This window comes from Chelonoidis abingdonii, chromosome 1 (genome assembly GCF_003597395.2).
Source record: "Chelonoidis abingdonii isolate Lonesome George chromosome 1, CheloAbing_2.0, whole genome shotgun sequence".
NCBI classification, from domain to species: domain Eukaryota; kingdom Metazoa; phylum Chordata; order Testudines; family Testudinidae; genus Chelonoidis; species Chelonoidis abingdonii.
Window position 1 is genome coordinate 362,304,017 of NC_133769.1, and position 19,397 is coordinate 362,323,413.

The 19,397-nt window shown below is 50.3% G+C and overlaps 1 protein-coding gene across 4 annotated transcripts; it reads left to right on the plus strand.

Moving 5' to 3' along the window:
- Window positions 1–209: 209 nt before the first annotated feature.
- On the plus strand, window positions 210–8,880 carry SERPINH1 (serpin family H member 1). Of its 4 annotated transcripts, XM_032796416.2 has the most exons (6): window positions 217–256; window positions 2,345–2,388; window positions 3,856–4,469; window positions 5,354–5,452; window positions 5,897–6,129; window positions 6,909–8,880. In XM_032796416.2, the coding sequence occupies exons 3-6, from the start codon at window positions 3,887–3,889 to the stop codon at window positions 7,209–7,211; spliced, it is 1,218 nt and encodes a 405-aa protein (XP_032652307.1). In that variant the 5' UTR covers window positions 217–256; window positions 2,345–2,388; window positions 3,856–3,886; the 3' UTR covers window positions 7,212–8,880. The 4 variants fall into 4 exon arrangements, with proteins under 4 accessions (XP_032652310.1, XP_032652307.1, XP_032652309.1 ...); XM_032796419.2 differs by lacking the exon at window positions 2,345–2,388 and having other exon boundaries at window positions 210–256; XM_032796418.2 differs by lacking the exons at window positions 217–256; window positions 2,345–2,388 and adding an exon at window positions 2,403–2,496.
- The last annotated feature ends 10,517 nt before the right edge of the window (window positions 8,881–19,397 follow it).

Below are 19,397 nucleotides of genomic sequence, written 5' to 3' on the forward strand. Positions count from 1 at the left end.
AGGGGGCACTCTGCCAGTGGGAGGCTCCAAAGTGCTTTTTTTTTTTTGGAGCTCGGAGCCTCCCATTTTAACATGCAACTTTTACAACTTTCTAGAAGTTTCTCTGGGCGGGTTATATAGCCCCCTCCGAGGGCTGGACTCTGCAGAGACGGACACACACCGGGAGGCTGCAGACGCTCTGCTCCCTGCAAATCGCGCCGGCCCCGCGCCCCCAGCCCGGACGCGAGCCCCAGCGGCGCAGGAGCGACCCCTCCAGGTTAGGGGCTCCGCAGGGGTCCACGGAGGTTCAAGCACCGGGCTGCGTTGGGCTGGTTGTGCCCGGGGTGGGGGCAGGCGGTAAGGGGAGCGGCAGCAAGACGCGGGGGGCGCCCCATGGAGCTCCTTGGTACGGTGCGGGGTTCCCGGAGCGCCCCCGCGGCAGGGGGTGTGTGCACGGAGGGGGGCGCCCCGGACTGTCCCAGCGGCTGGGTGGGGTGCACGGAGGGGGGCGCCCCGGACTGTCCCCGCGGCAGGGTGGGGTGTGCACGGAGGGGGGCGCCCCGGACTGTCCCCGCGGCAGGGTGGGGTGTGCACGAAGGAGGAGTTCCCCGGAGTATGGCCGCGGCAGGGAGGTGGATGTGGACGGACGAGGGATACTCCGGAGTATCCCTGCGGCGGTGGGGGTGTGCACGGAGCGGGGGCGCCCCAGACCCCGGAGTTGTCCCGGCGGCAGGAGGTGTGTGTCCGCACGGGGGCAGACGGACACCCCGGAGTTGTCCCCGTGGCAGGGTAGGGGTGTGCGGGGGACCGTGGATGCTCCCCCTCCCCCCACGGCGACATTCCAACAATCTCCCTGGGCCTGGGCGAGTTTGCAGGGGGGACACACCCGAGAATGTCCCTGTGGCGGGGTGGGAGGGGCAGCGGAGATGCCTGGGATCTCCCTGGCCTGGGGAGATCAGTGATGGAGAGTAGGGGACTGGGTCCCATGGAATATCCCCCAGTTGCTGGGAAATCGCGTGTGGAGCAGGAGCAGGGGAATCTCTTACTGGGAATGGGGGCGGGGGGTGGTGTCAGGATGAAATGTCGGGCTCTCCCCAGGAGTCTTCAGCAGCCTAGAAAGTTTTTGGGGGGGGGTAATTCCCCCATCCCTGGGGATTGGTGGGGTGTGGGGCGGATCAGAATGGAGCATTTGGGGGTGGGGTGGGGGGGCTGCATGCCCTGCCCCTGTGGAGGATGTGGGAGGAAAGGAGTGGGGGCAGTTCCTGGGTGACAGAGGCTGTGGGGTATTGAACTTGGTAGCTGCAGCTGCTGCCTTTCTGCAGTTTGAGGGGAGGCAGGTCTGGGCTCCACTGATCTGAGGGAAGCAGCCCCTCCTGCCCCACACCAGCGGGGTCCATTTTCCAGGCTGCCCCACACCAGAGGCAGCCATGGGAAGGAGCTGCCAGTGATGCTCCCACAGATCCTCAAGACCATGGGGAGCAGAGGTGCCTGGGTTTAAGTATCCCAAGTAACAAAAATGAAATAACATGAGGGGGAGGGATACAATAGGAGCAGTGTCCCAGGGGCCAGGTCTCTGCTCCTCCTTCCAGCTTAGAGCCAGTATTAAACCAGTATCCACAGCTCCCTCTCCCTGTGAGCCCTGGGTCCCCCTGCCCAAGGGTGAACTGCCGCAGAGCAGGGAGGAAACCTACCGCCTTCGGGATAAGGGTGCAGCTCTTTGTTCTCTCTTACTGTAAACTAAAACCAACTCTGTCAAAATACAAAGCCTCAGGCTGTCTTAGTGCAAGTTCTCCACTAACACCCAAAGGGCGTTTGCTTATTGCATTTGTGTGAGTCGCTTTTTCATGCAGTTTGTTCTGATCTAGTGTGTGTGGGTGGAATCTAAGGCCCTGATCGTGCAAGATGACTCCCACCCCAGATAGACCTGCCACGCTGGCACAAGGATCTGCCTGCATGCATCTCATTGCAGACTGGGCCCCGGGGGAGTGCAGGGTGTAGGTGGAAGCTATGAAGCATGAGCTCCTAGAGAATCAGCATGGCACTAAATTATAACACACAGGCCAATGCTGTTGTCTCACTAACACAACCCCTTCACATAATTCAAGGGTAGGAGATGTTGCTCAGAACTGAGTGGAGCTTACAGGCTGAGACCTATTCTTACTGTGCGCTTCCATCGTCCTTGGGGAGACCTAGACATTTGTCGATTCAACCCTTCTGTGGGCAAAGTTTGGGCACAGCGGCTTCCTGGATGGTGGCTAGATTTCATTGCTCTCTGAAGTAATGGAACTGTCCTAAAGATCTAGCACATGCTTTAAACCAGGCACCATTCTCAAGGGAACTACTTTCTGTATCTGTTTTCTTTCAGAATGAAAAAGGCAAACGTTGACCTCACTATGAAAAAGTTTCAAGGTATCTTTAGAAGAAGAAAATAATAAACAAAAAAACACAAAAAAAGTTTGAAACTGTCTAACTGCATAATCCCAGCCCCACATCCAGATGGGGAGATTGTAAACTGGTGTATGTGTTTTAAATAGTCTTTCTTTTGGATAGCCAGCGCAAATTAAAGTCATTAGCTTTTCATTTTCAGTCTTGCAACAAGGCTTATTGAAGGGATCTTAGGGTGTAAATTAACCCTATCCCTAAGGCTATATAACTTCCATCCTGTGAACTGCAACATGTCTGCTTGTGGCTACGTGCACAAATGCTTTCTTTTGTGTGTGTAATTCCTTGGGCCCACCTCTGTTTCCTGTTCTGTTTTCTTTAACTCTAATGCTGCCACTCCAGCTGCTGCTTCCTGCTGCATGCCAGGAACTGAACTTCAGAGCAGCCTCAGCCAGGGGGGGGAAGAATGACTAAAGAATGGAGCTCAATCACAGCACTTGGCAGGATGCCTGAACAATTCAGTATTCGGTCTTTGGGTACCACAAAGATAACTTCATACAACCAAAAAAAGTCGCAGGCATAGAAGAGGATTTTAACCCCTAATATACATAAGCAGGTAGCTTTGCTTGGGGAAGATTTTGAGCTCTCTAGACCTTTTGGAGCACCCTTGAGCCCAAAGTACAAGTTTGGCAGGGAGGCAGTAGCACTTAGCCAGCCTTTGGGTGTACAGCAGGGATTAACTTGCTTCTTCAAATGTGGACAGGTTAAAGAGCTCAATCTGATTTGCATAAAATGGAGTAGGTTACAGCCACCCTCATCTTCCGTACAGAGTTGTAGCCTGTAGAGGTGACTGATTCCAGCCTGCAATGTTCTACCTTGATTGTGGTGGCCAGTGGGCCACCAAACAGCAGTGATCTTCAGAGGTCACTGGACCGTCAAACAGCACAGCTTTTCTGTCACTCCTAACTTGAGCTGGATTTGAACCACTCTCCTAGAATTGAAAAGATCTCCAGCCTATCACTTGGGTCTTTGAACCAACCAACTTGCCTGATCATGTCCCTTTAAAGTCCCAAAAACAAACCAGTGAGTTAATATTCAATTAGACCAGGCTTTTATTCAAAATGTACAGGCCCGCTGTTTCAGAATGCAGTTTGGACTCTCAAGCATGAGCTACCATTTCTCTCTCCACATAGTATGATTTACTTCTGCAGTTAATCACATGGGCAATTTTTGAGGGTGTAAGTTCACACCTGCAAAAAAAAAAAGGGCTGGGCTGAAGCCTGGTTGGAAATTGGAACCCTATTAAAGTTATTAAATTGGAAGCGAACCACAGATGCAGATCAGGTTGCATCACAAATGCTATTTCACTTCCCCGCACTGGATTCTAGGAATGGGGTTAATTGGAAGCATCAGAGCTTAGACTAGTCTAAATGCTGACGTGGCTTTAGGAGGGAAGGTGGTCTGACAGATTCTCAAGCTTTCGCTGCCTTGCAGGTTCACAGCAACATCACATTCAGTGGAAGCCATGCGGGTGACCAACCTCCTGGCCCTCTGTGCCCTAGCGGCCGCAGTGCCCTCGGAAGATAAGAAGCTGAGCGATAAGGCAACCGCCTTAGCTGACCGCAGCACAACTCTCGCCTTCAACCTCTACCACATGATGGCTAAAGACAAGAACATGGAGAACATCCTCGTGTCTCCCGTGGTGGTGGCCTCCTCGCTTGGCCTGGTGTCACTCGGTGGCAAGGCCACCACAGCCTCCCAAGCCAAGGCCGTGCTCAGCGCCGACAAGCTGAATGACGACTACGTTCACGGCGGGCTTTCAGAGCTCCTGAACGAGGTCAGCAACTCCACCGCCCGCAATGTCACCTGGAAGCTTGGGAACCGCTTGTACGGCCCCAGCTCCATCAACTTTGCTGATGATTTTGTGAAGAGCAGCAAGAAGCACTACAACTACGAACACTCCAAGATCAACTTCAGGGACAAGAGGAGCGCCCTGAAATCCATCAACGAGTGGGCATCCCAGACCACCGATGGCAAGCTCCCTGAGGTCACCAAAAACGTGGAGAAGACCGACGGGGCCCTGATCGTGAACGCCATGTTCTTCAAACGTAAGTTAAATGCAGAAGGTGCTCTAAATTAATGAGGTGAGTGATCAAGTGCAGGTGGCACCCGCTAGCCAATACTTGGCTTCACCTCCTGTTCCTAATTTAGATATAAATGACACAAAGGGCCTAATTCAGCTCCCATTTACACTGGTGTAAATCAGTGGAGTTGCACACTGGGGCAAGTGAGAGGAGACACAGGCTCAAAGAGTTTTCTAGAGTCCTACAGGGCTTTATACGGAGGGATCTTTGCCCCACAGCTGAAATGCACTGGAGTGAAAAACAGGAGCCATTGGAGCTTGCAACAGAAATCTTATTTTAGGAGTGGAAGTGAATTAGTTTCTCCATCTGAAACTTCAAGAGGACATAGATCTCTACCTCGATATAACACTGTCCTCGGGAGATAAAATAGGTGAAACCGCACTATATCAAACTTGCTTTGATCCGCCAGAGCGTGCAGCCCCCCTACTCCCCCGGAGCACTGCTTTACCGCGTTATATCCGAATTTGTGTTGTATCAGGTCACGTTGTATCTGGGTAGAGGTGTATATTAAATAAATTGGTGCCATGGTAAATAAACTTCAGGTTGCAGGATAGAAGGTTTGTTTTGGGAGGGGGGAAGGAATTTGCTAGTCCCAGTCTCACCCCAAATTAGCACAATAACAAAAATGGGATTTTTTTAAAACTCCAAAGTAGCTGTTATAAAGTCAGAGACAAGACACTGCACTACATATACTGGTGTTCTCTTTGGTAGGACAAATTGTGGGTTCTTAGATGCTCGCCAGTCTAGGGTGTTCCTTGCTGGGCTACTGGAGTTAATTGAGCATGACGACACACAGCCCATTCCCATTTCTTGTTAACTGATGGGTTTTCCTCCTCCTCCATTTATAGCGCACTGGGATGAGAGGTTCCATCACAAGATGGTGGACAACCGTGGCTTTATGGTGACCCGTTCCTACACAGTGGGAGTTCCCATGATGCACCGCACAGGTAAGTTTTAGCTTATGCTCCCTGCCCCAAGATCCACTGGACTAAATCCACCCTGTTGATTTACAACAGAGATGATATTAGCCCAGTTGGTCAACTTTTCACCCGGTTTTCTTTCCCCACCAGCCTTTCAGATAAGTCAAAACTATGCAGCTTTATGCTTAAATCTTAGTACAAGATTTAATGCCATTTATGTGGCTTTAGATCTGGACACTCTTCTATTAGGAAGAGATTCCATAGGAGATCTAGAATTGGGGCATCAAACAGAGCTCTGAGTAGTAGCAGCTTTCAGTCACCATCCACACTTGTCTACTTTTGGGCCAGTAAACTAGACAGTCCCCAGATTGCACTCCACTGAAAACATGGGGCAAATTAGCAACAGAATCAGGTAGCTCTGCTTCCCAGGGCTCACCCTTATTGCCTCTGCCTGCGACTCTTTTCTTAAAGGTCTGTACAACTACTTTGATGATGAGGCTGAGAAACTTCAGATTGTGGAGATGCCTCTTGCTCACAAACTCTCCAGCATGATCTTCATCATGCCCAACCATGTGGAGCCTCTGGAGAGAGTTGAGAAGCTGCTGACCAGAGAGCAACTGAAAACTTGGATCCGCAAGTTGAAGAAGAGAGCCCTGGCCATTTCCCTGCCAAAAGTCAGCTTGGAAGTCAGCCATGATCTCCAGGTAAAGTCTCTCTTGACGTCAAAAACCAGACTGTCTGCTGAGGATGGTTCGTGGGTCTTTCCCCCACTTCTGCTTTGAAGTGACAGGCTGGCACATACGATGGCTTATGAGCGGAGAAATTTCTGCCACCGTTGGGAAGGTTGTGAGAGACCAGGATGGTGAGGGAAGAGAGGAGACTGTAATTTCTGCCTTGGCAGCTTCCCTGAGTGGATGTGTTAGGATCCCCCTGGCATGACCTATAAGAATGACATTTGAGGAGCCCAGAATAGGCAGATTTGATCAGATCTGCATATGTAGTTCTAACCAGATTCCCACTGTCCTGCACTTGGGGAATTCTCTTCTCCAGCCCTGAAAGTAGGGAGATGGGGCAATTAGAGGTGTTTTATACACAAGTTGGCTTGCTATACATGGTGAGCTTGTTACTTACAAACTGCGTCATTCAGTGGAAACCTAGACTAACACTTCTGCTTAAATGGCTGCCTGGCTTTAAGTTGGGCTCTGGGTTTATGGATTTAAGCCAATGTATTGTCATTTTACTCAGCTCCTTTACACTTCTGCAAAACGGGGAGGAAAACTTCTCCATCAACTCCCCTGTTCTTTTCAGGATCCAAGGAGCCACATCACACCGTTAACACCCCCAGGTAGCTAGACCTATTCCCTGAGCGCAGGGCGTTACTCTGTATTTACACTACTGAGAGCAGAATCTAGCTGGTTGAGCATATGATTGAACAGCATTAGTGTCTTCCCTAGGAGTCTAACCCGCCTGTCTGTCCTCATAGAAACACTTGGCGGACCTTGGCTTGACTGAAGCAATGGACAAGAACAAGGCTGACCTGTCCAAGATTTCAGGCAAGAAAGATCTCTACCTTTCCAACGTCTTCCATGCCGCGGCCCTCGAGTGGGACACCGAAGGGAACCCCTTTGATGCTGACATCTACGGCCGAGAAGAAATGAGGAACCCAAAACTCTTCTATGCCGATCACCCATTCGTCTTTGTGATCAAGGACAATAAAACCAACTCCATTCTTTTCATTGGCAGGCTAGTGAGGCCCAAAGGGGACAAAATGCGCGATGAATTGTAGTTTTAATTTTCAGGTTTTGGGGGAGATTTTTTAAATGTTCTTTTGTATTCTCTATGAACTGATGGGTGCTCGCCGGACCAGAGTGCATTTTGATGTTAAATCCAGCATACACTTTACCTCACCAGAATACTCCACCAAAAGAAAATGTGTGGGAGGAACAGGGGAGGTGGGAGAGAGAGGGGTGAAAGGGCCAGGAACAATGGGAAGGACCAGTTCACTGGGATTCTGTTTCCAATTAGTGGCACATCTGCTGAGATTTTAGGTTACTGTCTGTGTCTTCCTCCTCCTTCCTGCATAGAATAAATCCTTCTGCCAAGCATGATGGCACCATCTGCCAGGATGCAAACTGTCAGCCGAGGCCACAGTAAAGGTACCAGCCCACACACTTGCATAACCGTCTCCATTGTGCCCTTTGTTCTAGACACGTGGAGTGCTGCTTCCCCATCCCTCTTCCCTGACAAGCTTCCTTCAGCTTTGTGCTTAGGGGACAGCTTGCCTCCCACACATCCACTGCCCATGGCTCCTTGCACTGGGGGGTTTCTTGACTGAGCTGGAAACCAGGGAGCTGGTCCCTTTATCTGTTCACCCCCTTGAAGTTCTTCTGCCTGCATCTTGCTTGGTAAAGAGAGTGGCAGGGACTGAACGTGCTCCCATTTACAGGGACTAACAGCAGTGGGGGCACTCCTGACAGACGCAGGTGTAAGGGAGAGGAGAAGTGAACTCCCAGGAGTTAGTCTAACCATTTTGGTTACTTTAGAGGGGGAAACAGACTGTAACCAACAGCCATACAAGTAAGTAGCTGCTCAGATGCTGTGGCCCACATACAAACATAGATACAAGTAGAGTTTTCCCTGTACCTTTCTAAACCACTTAGCCATGCTCTGAAATGTGTCATATTTCCCCAGCTACTTCCAGTTGAACACAGACTAAAAACCTGTCCCCGCCTTAGCCATGGAGAGCTGAAATCTAGCAAAAATCTGCTTCTTTGGGAATACTCTAGTTAAAAAAACCCAACACCTTAAATCTCACAGCACTGAGGTGTTTCAGCAAAGGGGCCAAGGCCAGAATGGACCATAGAGATTAAGAGACCCTTTTTCAGGTGGTCTCTTCAGCAGAGAGGTGAGGTGCAGCTGGGGGAGGGGTGATTTGCTCTGCAGCTAGCTGTGCTCTATCTGCTCTGGGGCTCAAGAGGATTTCAGGCTAGGGAGCTACCGAGCAGACAGCTCTCCCCACGACTGGGCTTGCCATCGAAAGGTTTTATTAACCCCTTAAAAGGGACAGGAAGAAGTTCACATCCCTTGGTGCTTTTGTTTCAGTCTGTCAGACAGACTGGGCAAGAAACAGTTTACATTGTGAAGGTTCTCTCTGCAACTAGAAAGTTAGAGCCCAGACCATCTCCCAAGGGGAAGATTCCTGCTGACACCTCTCTAATATCTTCCACAGCCTGGCTTCCTAATGACCCTTTCTACACAATCATCTTCCCAAGAGGGTTCAATCCCCAGTGGCTGACCTGCATAAGGCACATAGGGGTAACACTTGTATTTATAGCTATATATTTATGCGTGAGAAGTGGTAAGTCTCATGATCCAATTCCAGCCTAGAGTTGATGGATCAAAGTGAATTATTCCCCAAGGGACATTATCAGGTTGAAGCTTGTATTTAAAAATAATAAATGGTCCTGATCTTACAAATTCCTAAGTATGTGTTTAATGCTTCTTACGCACACAATGTCACTGCAAAACTAGAACAAAGGGTTAGATAATTGATTTTCAGTTTAATCTACTTTCCATGTCACTGATGCTGATTGCAATCACGGTGGACAGTGAAACTGGACTGGTTACAGTTACTTTTTCTGTTTCACTTTCACCTTCTTGAGTACAAGCCCTGTCCTGCAGCATCTGGATTTTAGAGGCTGAGAGAGGTTTAATTGGTAAATTGACTTCCACAATAGTTTAAGTTGATCTGAACTTTGTATATATACCTAAATCTAGGGGCCAAAATGTGACCTGATCTTGTCTCTTAGTAGATGAAGTTACAAAAGTACAGTAAAGCAATGCTGTCCTTAACATCTCCAGTTAAAGCTCTGACAAGCATCGCCAACAGAGTGATGGTGGGGGGGAAAGGGGGGCACGGGCCTGTATCAGAGTGCACAAAATACTGTCCGAGCACTGCAAATCTGTGCACTGAAACCCATGTCTGTTACACATTTATACAGGATAGGGTGGGTGGGAGTGTGGAGAACACATTGGGAGAGTGCCAATTTGCATCATGTGAATGGAAGTGTCTGCTTCTTGTTTTGAATTCTTGTACCACAAAACTATGAGTTGTATAATTTTGCAATAAAACTTTTTCAATTAATCTTGGCATTTGTGGGAGGTGTGATTTGTGATCATAAAGGCCTGGATTGTTTGAATCCTGCAGTGGCCATAAGCAATTGGTTCAAGGGGTTTATATGCAAAATCTCATCCAGGTGCTGAAGCTTGACTGGCAGGTCTCTGCCCTGTCCAGTTAAATCTAACATAGGTTTATTTGTCTTGTAATTCAAGTATATACGATTCACCCAACAGTCAGAGCAGCACTTTATGAACATTCATTTAGCCTCTCCACCCCTCTGACACAGGGGAAACTGCACAGAGTGGTTAGTCATCTGCTTTCCAAATTTTCTCAATGCTCACAGCCCCAACTGCTCAGTGCCTTGACCCTGTGTGTGGCTGGAGAAAAGGCAGACTTAAAAAAATCAGCTACAAGCAACTTGCCCACAGTTGCGAAGAAAATATGTTAAAGCCAGGAATAGACCCTCTGATGCCTCCATCCTCTGCTTGACCCCATTAGCTGGTAACACCTGCCACATGTTCAAAGCACCCTCAATTCCAGCTGAAACAATGGGCAGCCACAGGTGAACAGGGCCCCATGGTACCTTTCATTCCAGTAAAAGACCTATGCAAACAAGGCAAATGTCTCATTGGTCCACACCTGTAGTCACTGGACCATGCTCGCACCTTGCATATCAGACACCACCTGGTGGTATAATCTGCCCAGTGCAGATTTTAGCCACAGCTCTTTCCTCGGTGGCTGAACCTGCTAGGCTGTGTGTTCTGAGGAAGAATTTAAATGACAGGCACATCTGAGAGAATCAAGGGAGGTGAGGGAATATCTTTGGACCAACTTCTGTTGGTATATACAAAGCTCTTCTTCAGTTCTAAGGCAAAGGAACAGCAGGCCGATACCTGACCTGCTAGAAGGGGAAAGGAGTGGGGCAGGCTAATCTTAAAAGTAGCTGTAGGACAATACCAGTGGGTTTGGTGTTTCTTGGCTCAACCAGTCACAATTTCCAAAGAGCTCTTTCTACTCCAGCCCCCAAAACAGCCTGGGATCGTAAAGTTAAACTGGGCTCTTTCAGACTCTCATGTCATCAGGAACTTTCTGCACATCACAGGCAGTTTACTAGATTTTAAGGCCACAAAGGACCATGATTGCCAATCTAGCCAGATGTTCTGCATAACAGACCACAACTCACCCTCAGCAATTCCTGCATCTAGCCCTACAACTGATGCTGAATTGCAACAGGCCTTCTGGAAAGACTCCCAATCTTGATTGAACGACTCCAACTGATGAAGAATGAATACCATAGTAATACAGATAATCACCCACACTGTTACAAATGTGTGTCTTATTTTCTATTTGAATTTTGCTGCTGAATTTCCAGCTCCTCGATGTTGTCATGTTAAGCTTTTAATATACCCAACAAAAAGTTTAGTCTCAGATCTTAGGTAAAGCTCTGCAGTCCAGACGCAGCCTAGGCTGACAAGGGTGTTTTCTGTTGCTGCAGGAATACCACCACTCCAACAAATGTTAGCTATGCTGAAAGAAGCACTCTTCCATCGGCATAGCTGCATGTACCCTACAGGTTGTGTCAGTCAGGGGCATTATTTTTCACAGCCCTGCCCAGCGTTCCTATGCTAGTATTTTCAAGAGTAGTCTAAGCCTTAGGTAACAATTTAGTTCAGGGGTTCTCACAACAAAAATTTTGGTGGCCTCAGCCTGCAGCCACCAACTCTTGCTGGTGGCAGCACTGACCAATTTTCCTAAAATTATTAACTTAAATATGCAGATATACATGTCCAAATCATTGTAATTTATTGTTTTTTTTTTCTTTTGCAGACTCAATAATAAAAATGTACAGTTGTGTTTTGGGGCCACTTGCACCTCCCCTAGTCCCCCACCTATCACTTCTGGTTCTTCTTTGAGTGCTTGCTCATATCCATTCCAGTTAGGTGTGCGCGTGCCGCGTGCACATTCGTCAGAAGATTTTTACCCTAGCAACACTCGGTGGGTCGGCTGGGCGTCCCCTGGAGTGGCGCTGTTATGGCGCCGGATATATACCCCTGCCGACCCAGCCTCCCTTCAGTTCCTTCTTACCGCCCATGTCAGTCGTTGGAACAGTGGAGCGCGGCTTAGTTGACCTCCACTTCCCTAGCTACTCGTAGTTCTTGTGTAATACAGTTATAATCCTTAGTTTTTTCTTTACTAGCATAGTTAGTTTAGTAATAGTTAGCGGGGTTCGGGGAGTAGCCCCTTCCCCGCAACCGGTGCCGGAGCCCATGCCCAGCTCACCGGTTTTTAAACAGTGCTCGGCCTGCTACAAGCCGATGCCAACAGGAGATCCGCACGACTCCTGTTTGAGGCGCCTCGGGGAATCGCACTTCACAGCTAAGTGCCCCATTTGCAAGGCTTTTAAGCCAAGAACAAAATGGAGTGGGACTTTCACTTATCCTCCACCTTCAGCACCAAGCGCTGGTCACTCGGCGGGCAGAAGCGCCTCCCCAACACCGGACCCCGCTGGCACTGCCAAGGCCTCTTGCCATCGGCTGTCGCGGGCACCGAAGTTGACTCGGCACCACTCCCTCTCTCCGAGGTCAAGAAAGCCCACAACTCCTCCTGCCAGTGCCCGACAGCTCCCTGGCACGCACCGTGGTTGAGCTCCCTGCTCCTGCTGCTTCCGTGCAAACTGCACCACAGCCAGAGAGCTCGTTTAAGTCGGATCACCCGGCACCAACACCTGCAGAGGCACCGATGACGTCAGCACTGTTGATTCCAGTTCCACGGGGCCGTCAAATCCAGTGCCTGACAGCTCCTCAGCCTGCGCCGTGGTCGAGCTTCCTGCTCCTGCTGCTTCCGTGCAAACTGCACCGCAGCCAGAGAGCTCATCTAAGTCGGATCGCCCGGCACCAACACCTGCCGAGGCACCGACATCGGCACTGTCGATTCCGGTCCCACAAGGGCCTTCGAATCCAGTGCCTGACTGCTTCCCAGTGCACACTGTGGTCGAGCTCCCTGCTCCTGCTGCTTCTGTGCAAACTGCACCGCAGCCAGAGAGCTCGGCTAAGTCAGATCACCTGGCACCGACACCTGCCGAGGCACTGACAACGTCAGCACCGGTGATCCCGGTCCCACGAGAGCCGTCGAATCCGGTGCCTGACAGCTCCCCGGTACGCACTGTGGTTGAGCTTACTGTTCCCTCCACGCCAGAGACATTCCCAACGGCGAGGGATCTCATTGCCATGACAAAGTAGATGCTGCCTGAACCCCCGGCACTGCCAGTGCGGGTTATACAGTCTCTTGGCAAGCCTCCCTTGATACGACCATCCTCTGTTGGCACAGCAGAGCGGCACCATTCATGATCATGGTCCCGCAGATGCTCCAGGTCCCTTCGGCACTCCCGCTCCCGATGCCACTTGCAGTCCCGATGCTGTTCTCCTCGGCACCGGTCGCACTTGCCACACCGGTCGGTGTCCCGTTCACCGACCTGCTAATCTCGGCACCGTTCTGGCTCCCGGCACCGCTACAGGCACTGTGACTCCCGTAGCCGCTCCTGATCTCGAGATCTCGGTCGACCTCCCGGCACCACTCTGGTCGCAGGTCCGGATCTCGTTCCAAGTACTGGTACACCTTCCGGTACCGGTCCCCGGTGCCAAGTTGGGCAAGGTCCGGTAGAGTCAGAGACTCTGCCCATGATTTTTCAGCACCTCCATGGCCACCCGGACACACATCAGTGTCTTCCCACGCGGACAGCTTTTATGCTCAGGACCGCGATTCTGATGTGCCCGCCAACAACCTGAGAGCCCATCAGGACCTCCTAAGGAGGGTAGCACTGAATGTGAACCTCCAGATGCAGAGGTCCCGGAGGTAGGGGACGCGGTAGTGGACATTCTATCGGCGGTTGTCCCACTAGAGGGGCCCTACCCGTTTATTCGGACCATCCAGGCGAATGCTGATACTCTATGGAGGCTACGACTACTTGTATGTCCGTCATCCTCCCTGCTCACTAGTCGTTCAGTCCGTTAAGGAAAGGGAATGGCATGGCCAGCAGGCGCCAGCCCCGAAATCAAAGGAGGCTAGGCGAATGACCTTACTCAGCCACAAGGTGTACTCTGCAGGGGCCTTATAGCTCTGCGTGGCAAATCAACAAGCCTTGCTTAGCCCCTATAATTATAACACCTGGATGACCGTGATAAGTTTTATGGAGCTTCTCCATCAAGACTTCCCGCAAGACGTTTCCACTGCCTCTTGGAGGAAAGGGAAAAAGGTGGCCAGAGCTCTCCTCCAGGCCTCGTACATTGAGACATCTCATGCTCAGGTTTCAAACCTCCGCCGGTAGCGGCGTATTACCTATTCACGACTTTACGATTTGATGGTAAGGGGCCTCTTTGCAGAGCCGCATGTGAAGTCACCCAGGCTGCAAGAGCCTGAAGGACAACAGGATCCTAGTGCTTTCTCGGCTGTGCATTACGCCGACAAGCCTAACGAGCTTCTATCTTCCAGCCACAGCGCTGTACTCCTCTGCTGATGCCACCTACGACTTTGGCAGGATGGTGCGCGAGGTTGGTCGCAGATGACCACAGGGACCCCTAGAGGCCAAGAGTCAAGTCCCTCGCAGATCACCACCGGAGCAAAGACGAACTTTCTAAGGTGCGCACTGAGGGCGGCATAGGTAGATGGATACCAGTTACAGGCGGGATGCCCTCCTATTCCTTTTGGCGTGGGTCCAGTAACTTGCCATCAGGTGTAGAGTCCAACGAACTGCAGAGTATGAGGTACCACCTCCATATTTGTTCCAACCCTGTCCCTTTCAGGACTCCTCTCATAGCAATTCTCTTACAAGAGGGCAGACGCCATTGCGCACGAAAGGGCGCAGGGGCTATTACCTTGTTATTCCCATATCTCAGTACTCCACGGAGTCTCGACCTATCCGTAGACCTATGAGGCACTCAATCAGTTTTATTGATAGGTTGAATCCGCATGGGTTATCCCTGGGAACCATTTATCCTGTCTTGGATCCTGGAGATGGTATGCGCCCTCGTATGAAGGACGCGTACTTTCACACGCCTCTTCCCTCCACACAGGATACCTCCGCTTTTAGCCAACCGCGGTACTTCCGTTTACGGTCCTGCTGTTTGGCCTTTTCTACAGCCCACGGGCATAACCAAGTGTGTGGCTGTAGTCACCACCCACCTCCGCCGACGTCGGATATGTGTTTTCCGTATCTGGATGATTGGCTTATCCGAGGAGACTCCGAGACACAAGTCACTCAGCATGTGGGCATCGTCAAGGACCTATTCACACGTCTAGGCCTGATGATCACTATGGAAACATCCATTCTGGTTCCCATGCAGAGGTTAGACTTCCTAGGAGCTATCCTGGACTCTGACCTAACCGGAGCCTGCTTACCACAGCCGTGGTTTCAGGCAATGGCAACAATCATCTGAGGTCTGCAGACTTTCCCAACGACCTCGGCTCGCACTTATCTCGGTCTCCTGGGTCCCATGGCTGCCTGCAAGTTTGTAACCAAACACGCCAAGCTCCGCCTCTGTCCTCTCCAAGTTTGGCTCAAATGGGCGTACTGCCCGGACTGGGATCCAATGGTCACAATAGTCACCATTCCCTTGAGCACCCTAGGCTCCCTAGAATGGCAGCTCACTCCCTCCCTGGTGTGGGCAGGGATGCCGTTCCATCCGCCCCAGCCCTCACTGTCCCTGATGACGGACACGTCATCTCTCGGCTCTGGTGCTCACCTCGGTCACCTTCAAGCTTAAGGCCTTTGGTCTTCTCAGGAGCTGGCGTTCCACATCAATGTCCAAAAATGAGAGCAGTCCGCCTGGAGTGCCAGGGGTTCCAGCAGCAGCTGCGAGGCCGTGGTGTCTCAGTGTTTACAGCCAACACAACGGCCATGTGCTACATAAACAACCAGGGAGGGACATGGTGCTCCTTCTTCTTTTGTCAGGAGGCCATCTATCTCTGGGAATTTTGCATAGCCACTTGATAAATCTGGTAGCGTCCTCTCTCTCAGGCGTTCGGAACGCCTTGCCGCTTCGACTCAGCAGGTCTTTCCTGTCTCACGAGTGGTCGCTCTGCCCGATGTGATGCATTCTGTTGCCAGAAGTGGGGATTTTTCCCCACATAGATCTGTTTGCTTACCGCGAGAACAGGAAATGTCCGAGGTTCTGCTCCTTCCAAGGTCTCTCCCCGGGACCGATCTCGGACGCTTTCCTCATGCCGTGGAAGGGCCAACTCCTTTATGCCTTCCCACCGTTCCCCTTGGCTCATTGGGTCCTGCTCAAACTTTGCAGGGGCAGGGCGCACATCATCATGATCACTCCAGCGTGGTCCAGGCAGCACTGATACACCACGTTGCTCAACCTGTCAATAGCCAACCCAATTACCCTGCTACTCCACCCGGACCTCATAACTCAGGACCATGGCAGACTTCGCCGCCCGGACCTGCAGTCTCTTCACCTTACGGTGTGGCTGCTGCGTGATTAAATCGGGGTAGCACAAAGCCTTCCACCTGGTCAACGTACCTGGCGAAGTGGAAGCGTTTCTCCTACAGGTGCGAAACGCTTGATCTTACTCCTGCTGAGGTCTCGATCCCCTCTATTTTGGGCTACCTTCTGGCCTACAACAGCAGGGCCTAGTGGTGTCATCGCTGAGGGTACACTTGGCAGCCATCTCTACCTTCCATCCAGGCTAAGGTGGTCGTTCCGTGTTCTCACACTATGGTTTTGAGGTTCCTCAAGGGCCTGGAGCGCTTACACCCTCAGGTACGCTGCCCCGCCCCAACCTGGGACCTCACCCTGGTTGTAACCAGACTTATGTCTCCCCCATTCAAGCCGTTAGCAACCCGGTCGCTGCTATACCTGTCTTGGAAGACAGCTTTCCTCATAGCCATTACATCGGCCAGACGAGTCTCCAAGCTCAGGGCTCTTACAGTGGTTCCGTCGTACACTATGTTCCCAAAGACAAGGTGCAGTTACGACCGAACCCGGCTTTCCTCCCTAAGGTGGTTTCGGCCTTTCACGTTAACCACATTCAACACAATGGGGACAACAATTGCACTCCCTGGACGTCTGTAGAGCACTCGCATTTATATTGAGCGGACAAAACCATTTCGTAAAACGCCCCAACTCTCGGTCGCAGTAGCAGACCGAAGGAAAGGCTTACCTGTTTCCTCTCAGAGGATCTCATCTTGGGTGATGACGTGCACCCGCACTTGTTATGATTTGGCTCACATTTCCCCAAGCCACATCACCATGCGTTCTACCAGAGCTCAGGCTTCATCTGCCGCCCTACCCACAAGATCTATCCGCGCAGCTCCATGGTCCTCGGTCCATACCCTTGCTTCGCATTATGCTCTGGTTCAACAGTCAAGAGATGCTGCAGCCTCTGGCTCAGCAGTTTACATTCTGCCACATTTCACTCCGACCCCACCGCCTACATAAGGCTTGGAAATCACCTAACTGGAATGGATATGAGCAAGCACTCAAAGAAAAAAAGACAGTTACTCACCTTTGTAACTGTTGTTCTTCGAGATGTGTTGCTCATATCCATTCCAAACCCACCCTCCTTCCCCTCTGTCAGAGTAGCCAGCAAGAAGGAACTGAAGGGTGGCTGGGTCGGCAGGGGTATATATCCGGCACCATAGTGGCACCGCTCCAGGGGCGCCCAGGCAACCCATCGAGTGTTGCTAGGGTAAAAATCTTCCGATGAACGTGCACGCGGCACGCACACACCTAAGTGGAATGGATATGAGCAACACATCTCGAAGAACAAGTTACAAAGCTGAGTAACCATCTTTTCCCACTGCCTACCCATCACCCCCCTGGGCTCCACTGCCACTCCCTGCTCCCATTGCTCCAAGCTGCAGCCTCACTCCCCACAATTACACTGCTCCCTTCCTCTTGACCACAGCACCCAGTCAGGCAGGCCTTCCTGAAGCCCAGAACGGGAGCCCCACAGCTAGAGGGATGTGGAGGGGGGGTGGAGACTGGGTGGAGTGAAGCCCACTGCCAGAGCACCTGGGCACTGCAGTGAAGGGCTGCAGCTTTGCCCCCTCCCCCATCTCTGCCCTGGAGAGTGTTGTGACTGCAGGAAAAACCCCTGCTGGCCAGTGTTCCCTCTAATTTTTCCCATCCATGTGTGGAATGAATTTTGTTATGTGAACCACTATGGAAGTGATGGAACACACTCCACCTTCATATTGGTGCACATAAAATTCATGTGGTGGGGATGGGGCTGAGGGGTCTGGAGTGTGGGAGGGGGCTCAGGGCGCACACTCACATGGGGTGGGGGGGGGTTCAGGGTTGGGGCAGAGGGTTAGGTGCAGGGGATGAGGGCTCTGGCTAGGGGTGAAAGCAGACTTGTTAAGATGACAGAAGAATTGCTCTAACTTATTAAAATGGATTTTCTTCAAGAAGTTAATAGTACAATTATTGGCAAATTTAAGTATTCTGTGGTTCTGAAACTAATTTTTATTAGCATAACTCTAGCAAGCAGGACTGAGACTAATAAATTTACAAGAGTAACTGGGTGAGATGCCCAGGCTTGCATTATACAGGGCATTATACAGGGCATGCTAAACATCCCTTCTGGCCCTAAAAAGCAGACCAGCTGCTCTACTGCCATCTTCTGGCCACAAAGGGTTTTTCCCTTTTAGCAGAAGTAGAGTTTACTGTGTTTTTGCAGAAAAAGCACTAAAGGGTGTTAGCCCAGGTGAATCAGCCTGGTACTTCCCCTGCATGGCTGTAGCACACGGGTGTTTAAAAAAAAAAGCATATGGACCAGTCATAGGGTACTAGTGAAATCCCATTAATCACTCTTTTCCTCTTTTGATTGCACAACATTTCTGGCTACAGTATTTTTTTTTGTAACAAGGCTCAAGGAGTGTGCTAATGTCCTAACCCATCTGCCCTACATAACATTAGGAAAATGTGCACATTTTAGTATTTCTCCTTTTATCACAGCAATATGTAGATTAAGATGCACCTAACGAGATCAGATTCAGAGTGCCTATAAAGAATTTAATACAGAGTTCCACTACTTATTTCCACTGTAGGAAACTGTAAACCTAAAAACTAAGTAGCCTGATGCACTGAACCCAGTGTTAGGAATGGATACACACACATCTTCAGTCTAACACATGACATTAGCAAAGACAATACGTGGAATTCATGGTTAAAAGCCTGTTACTGAACTGACTATTATAGCTTCCATATGTATAGAACGGTGTAAGCTATACTTTGCTAGAGGCTCTTATTTAGGCCTGGATATTATATTTGATAGTTGAACAGGCTTGCATAACGTAGCAGAAGCATTTTAAGTATTACTTTTCTTTAGTACGCTCCGGTGTACCAATGAGTTTGAGACATGCCCGACTGACAACCCAAATGCTGATTCTCCAATGCTCACAGGGGGCAGTAGCATTGCTTCCCTGTAATTGTTTGCCTAGTGCAGGGGTTCTCGCAGCAAAGTGTGTGTGGTCTGAGTGCGGCCACTAATTCTTGCTGGGGGGCTACTCTTGATAATTTTTCCTTTAGATACTTAACTTTAGAAAGAAACATGTCCAAATCAGTGTAAATTTATATTTATTTACATAGGGTTTTTCGCAAACTCAATATAAATACACAGTTGTGTCTATTCTTTCCTGGACCTACAAAGAATAGAAACACACATAAGGTGCTTTGCATGTTCTTGCCTTTTGCTGCTTCTTTTGTTTTGGTTGCCTTTTTTTAAAAAAATAAAAAATAAAAAAAGACTTGCTGGCTAGGAAGTCTGATGCTGTGAAAAGTGATATTAACAGAAGCAGACTTGCTAGCTAGCTGGGAAGTCTGTGAAAAGTGGTATTAACATACA

Excerpts from the sequence above, each read along its gene's own strand:
- SERPINH1 (XM_032796419.2), top strand. The coding sequence starts at position 3,887 with ATGCGGGTGACCAACCTCCTGGCCCTCTGTGCCCTAGCGGCCGCAGTG. Across the intron at positions 4,470-5,353 it reads GAACGCCATGTTCTTCAAAC|CGCACTGGGATGAGAGGTTC; the intron begins GTAAGTTAAATG and ends CTCCATTTATAG. Across the intron at positions 5,453-5,896 it reads TCCCATGATGCACCGCACAG|GTCTGTACAACTACTTTGAT; the intron begins GTAAGTTTTAGC and ends CTTTTCTTAAAG.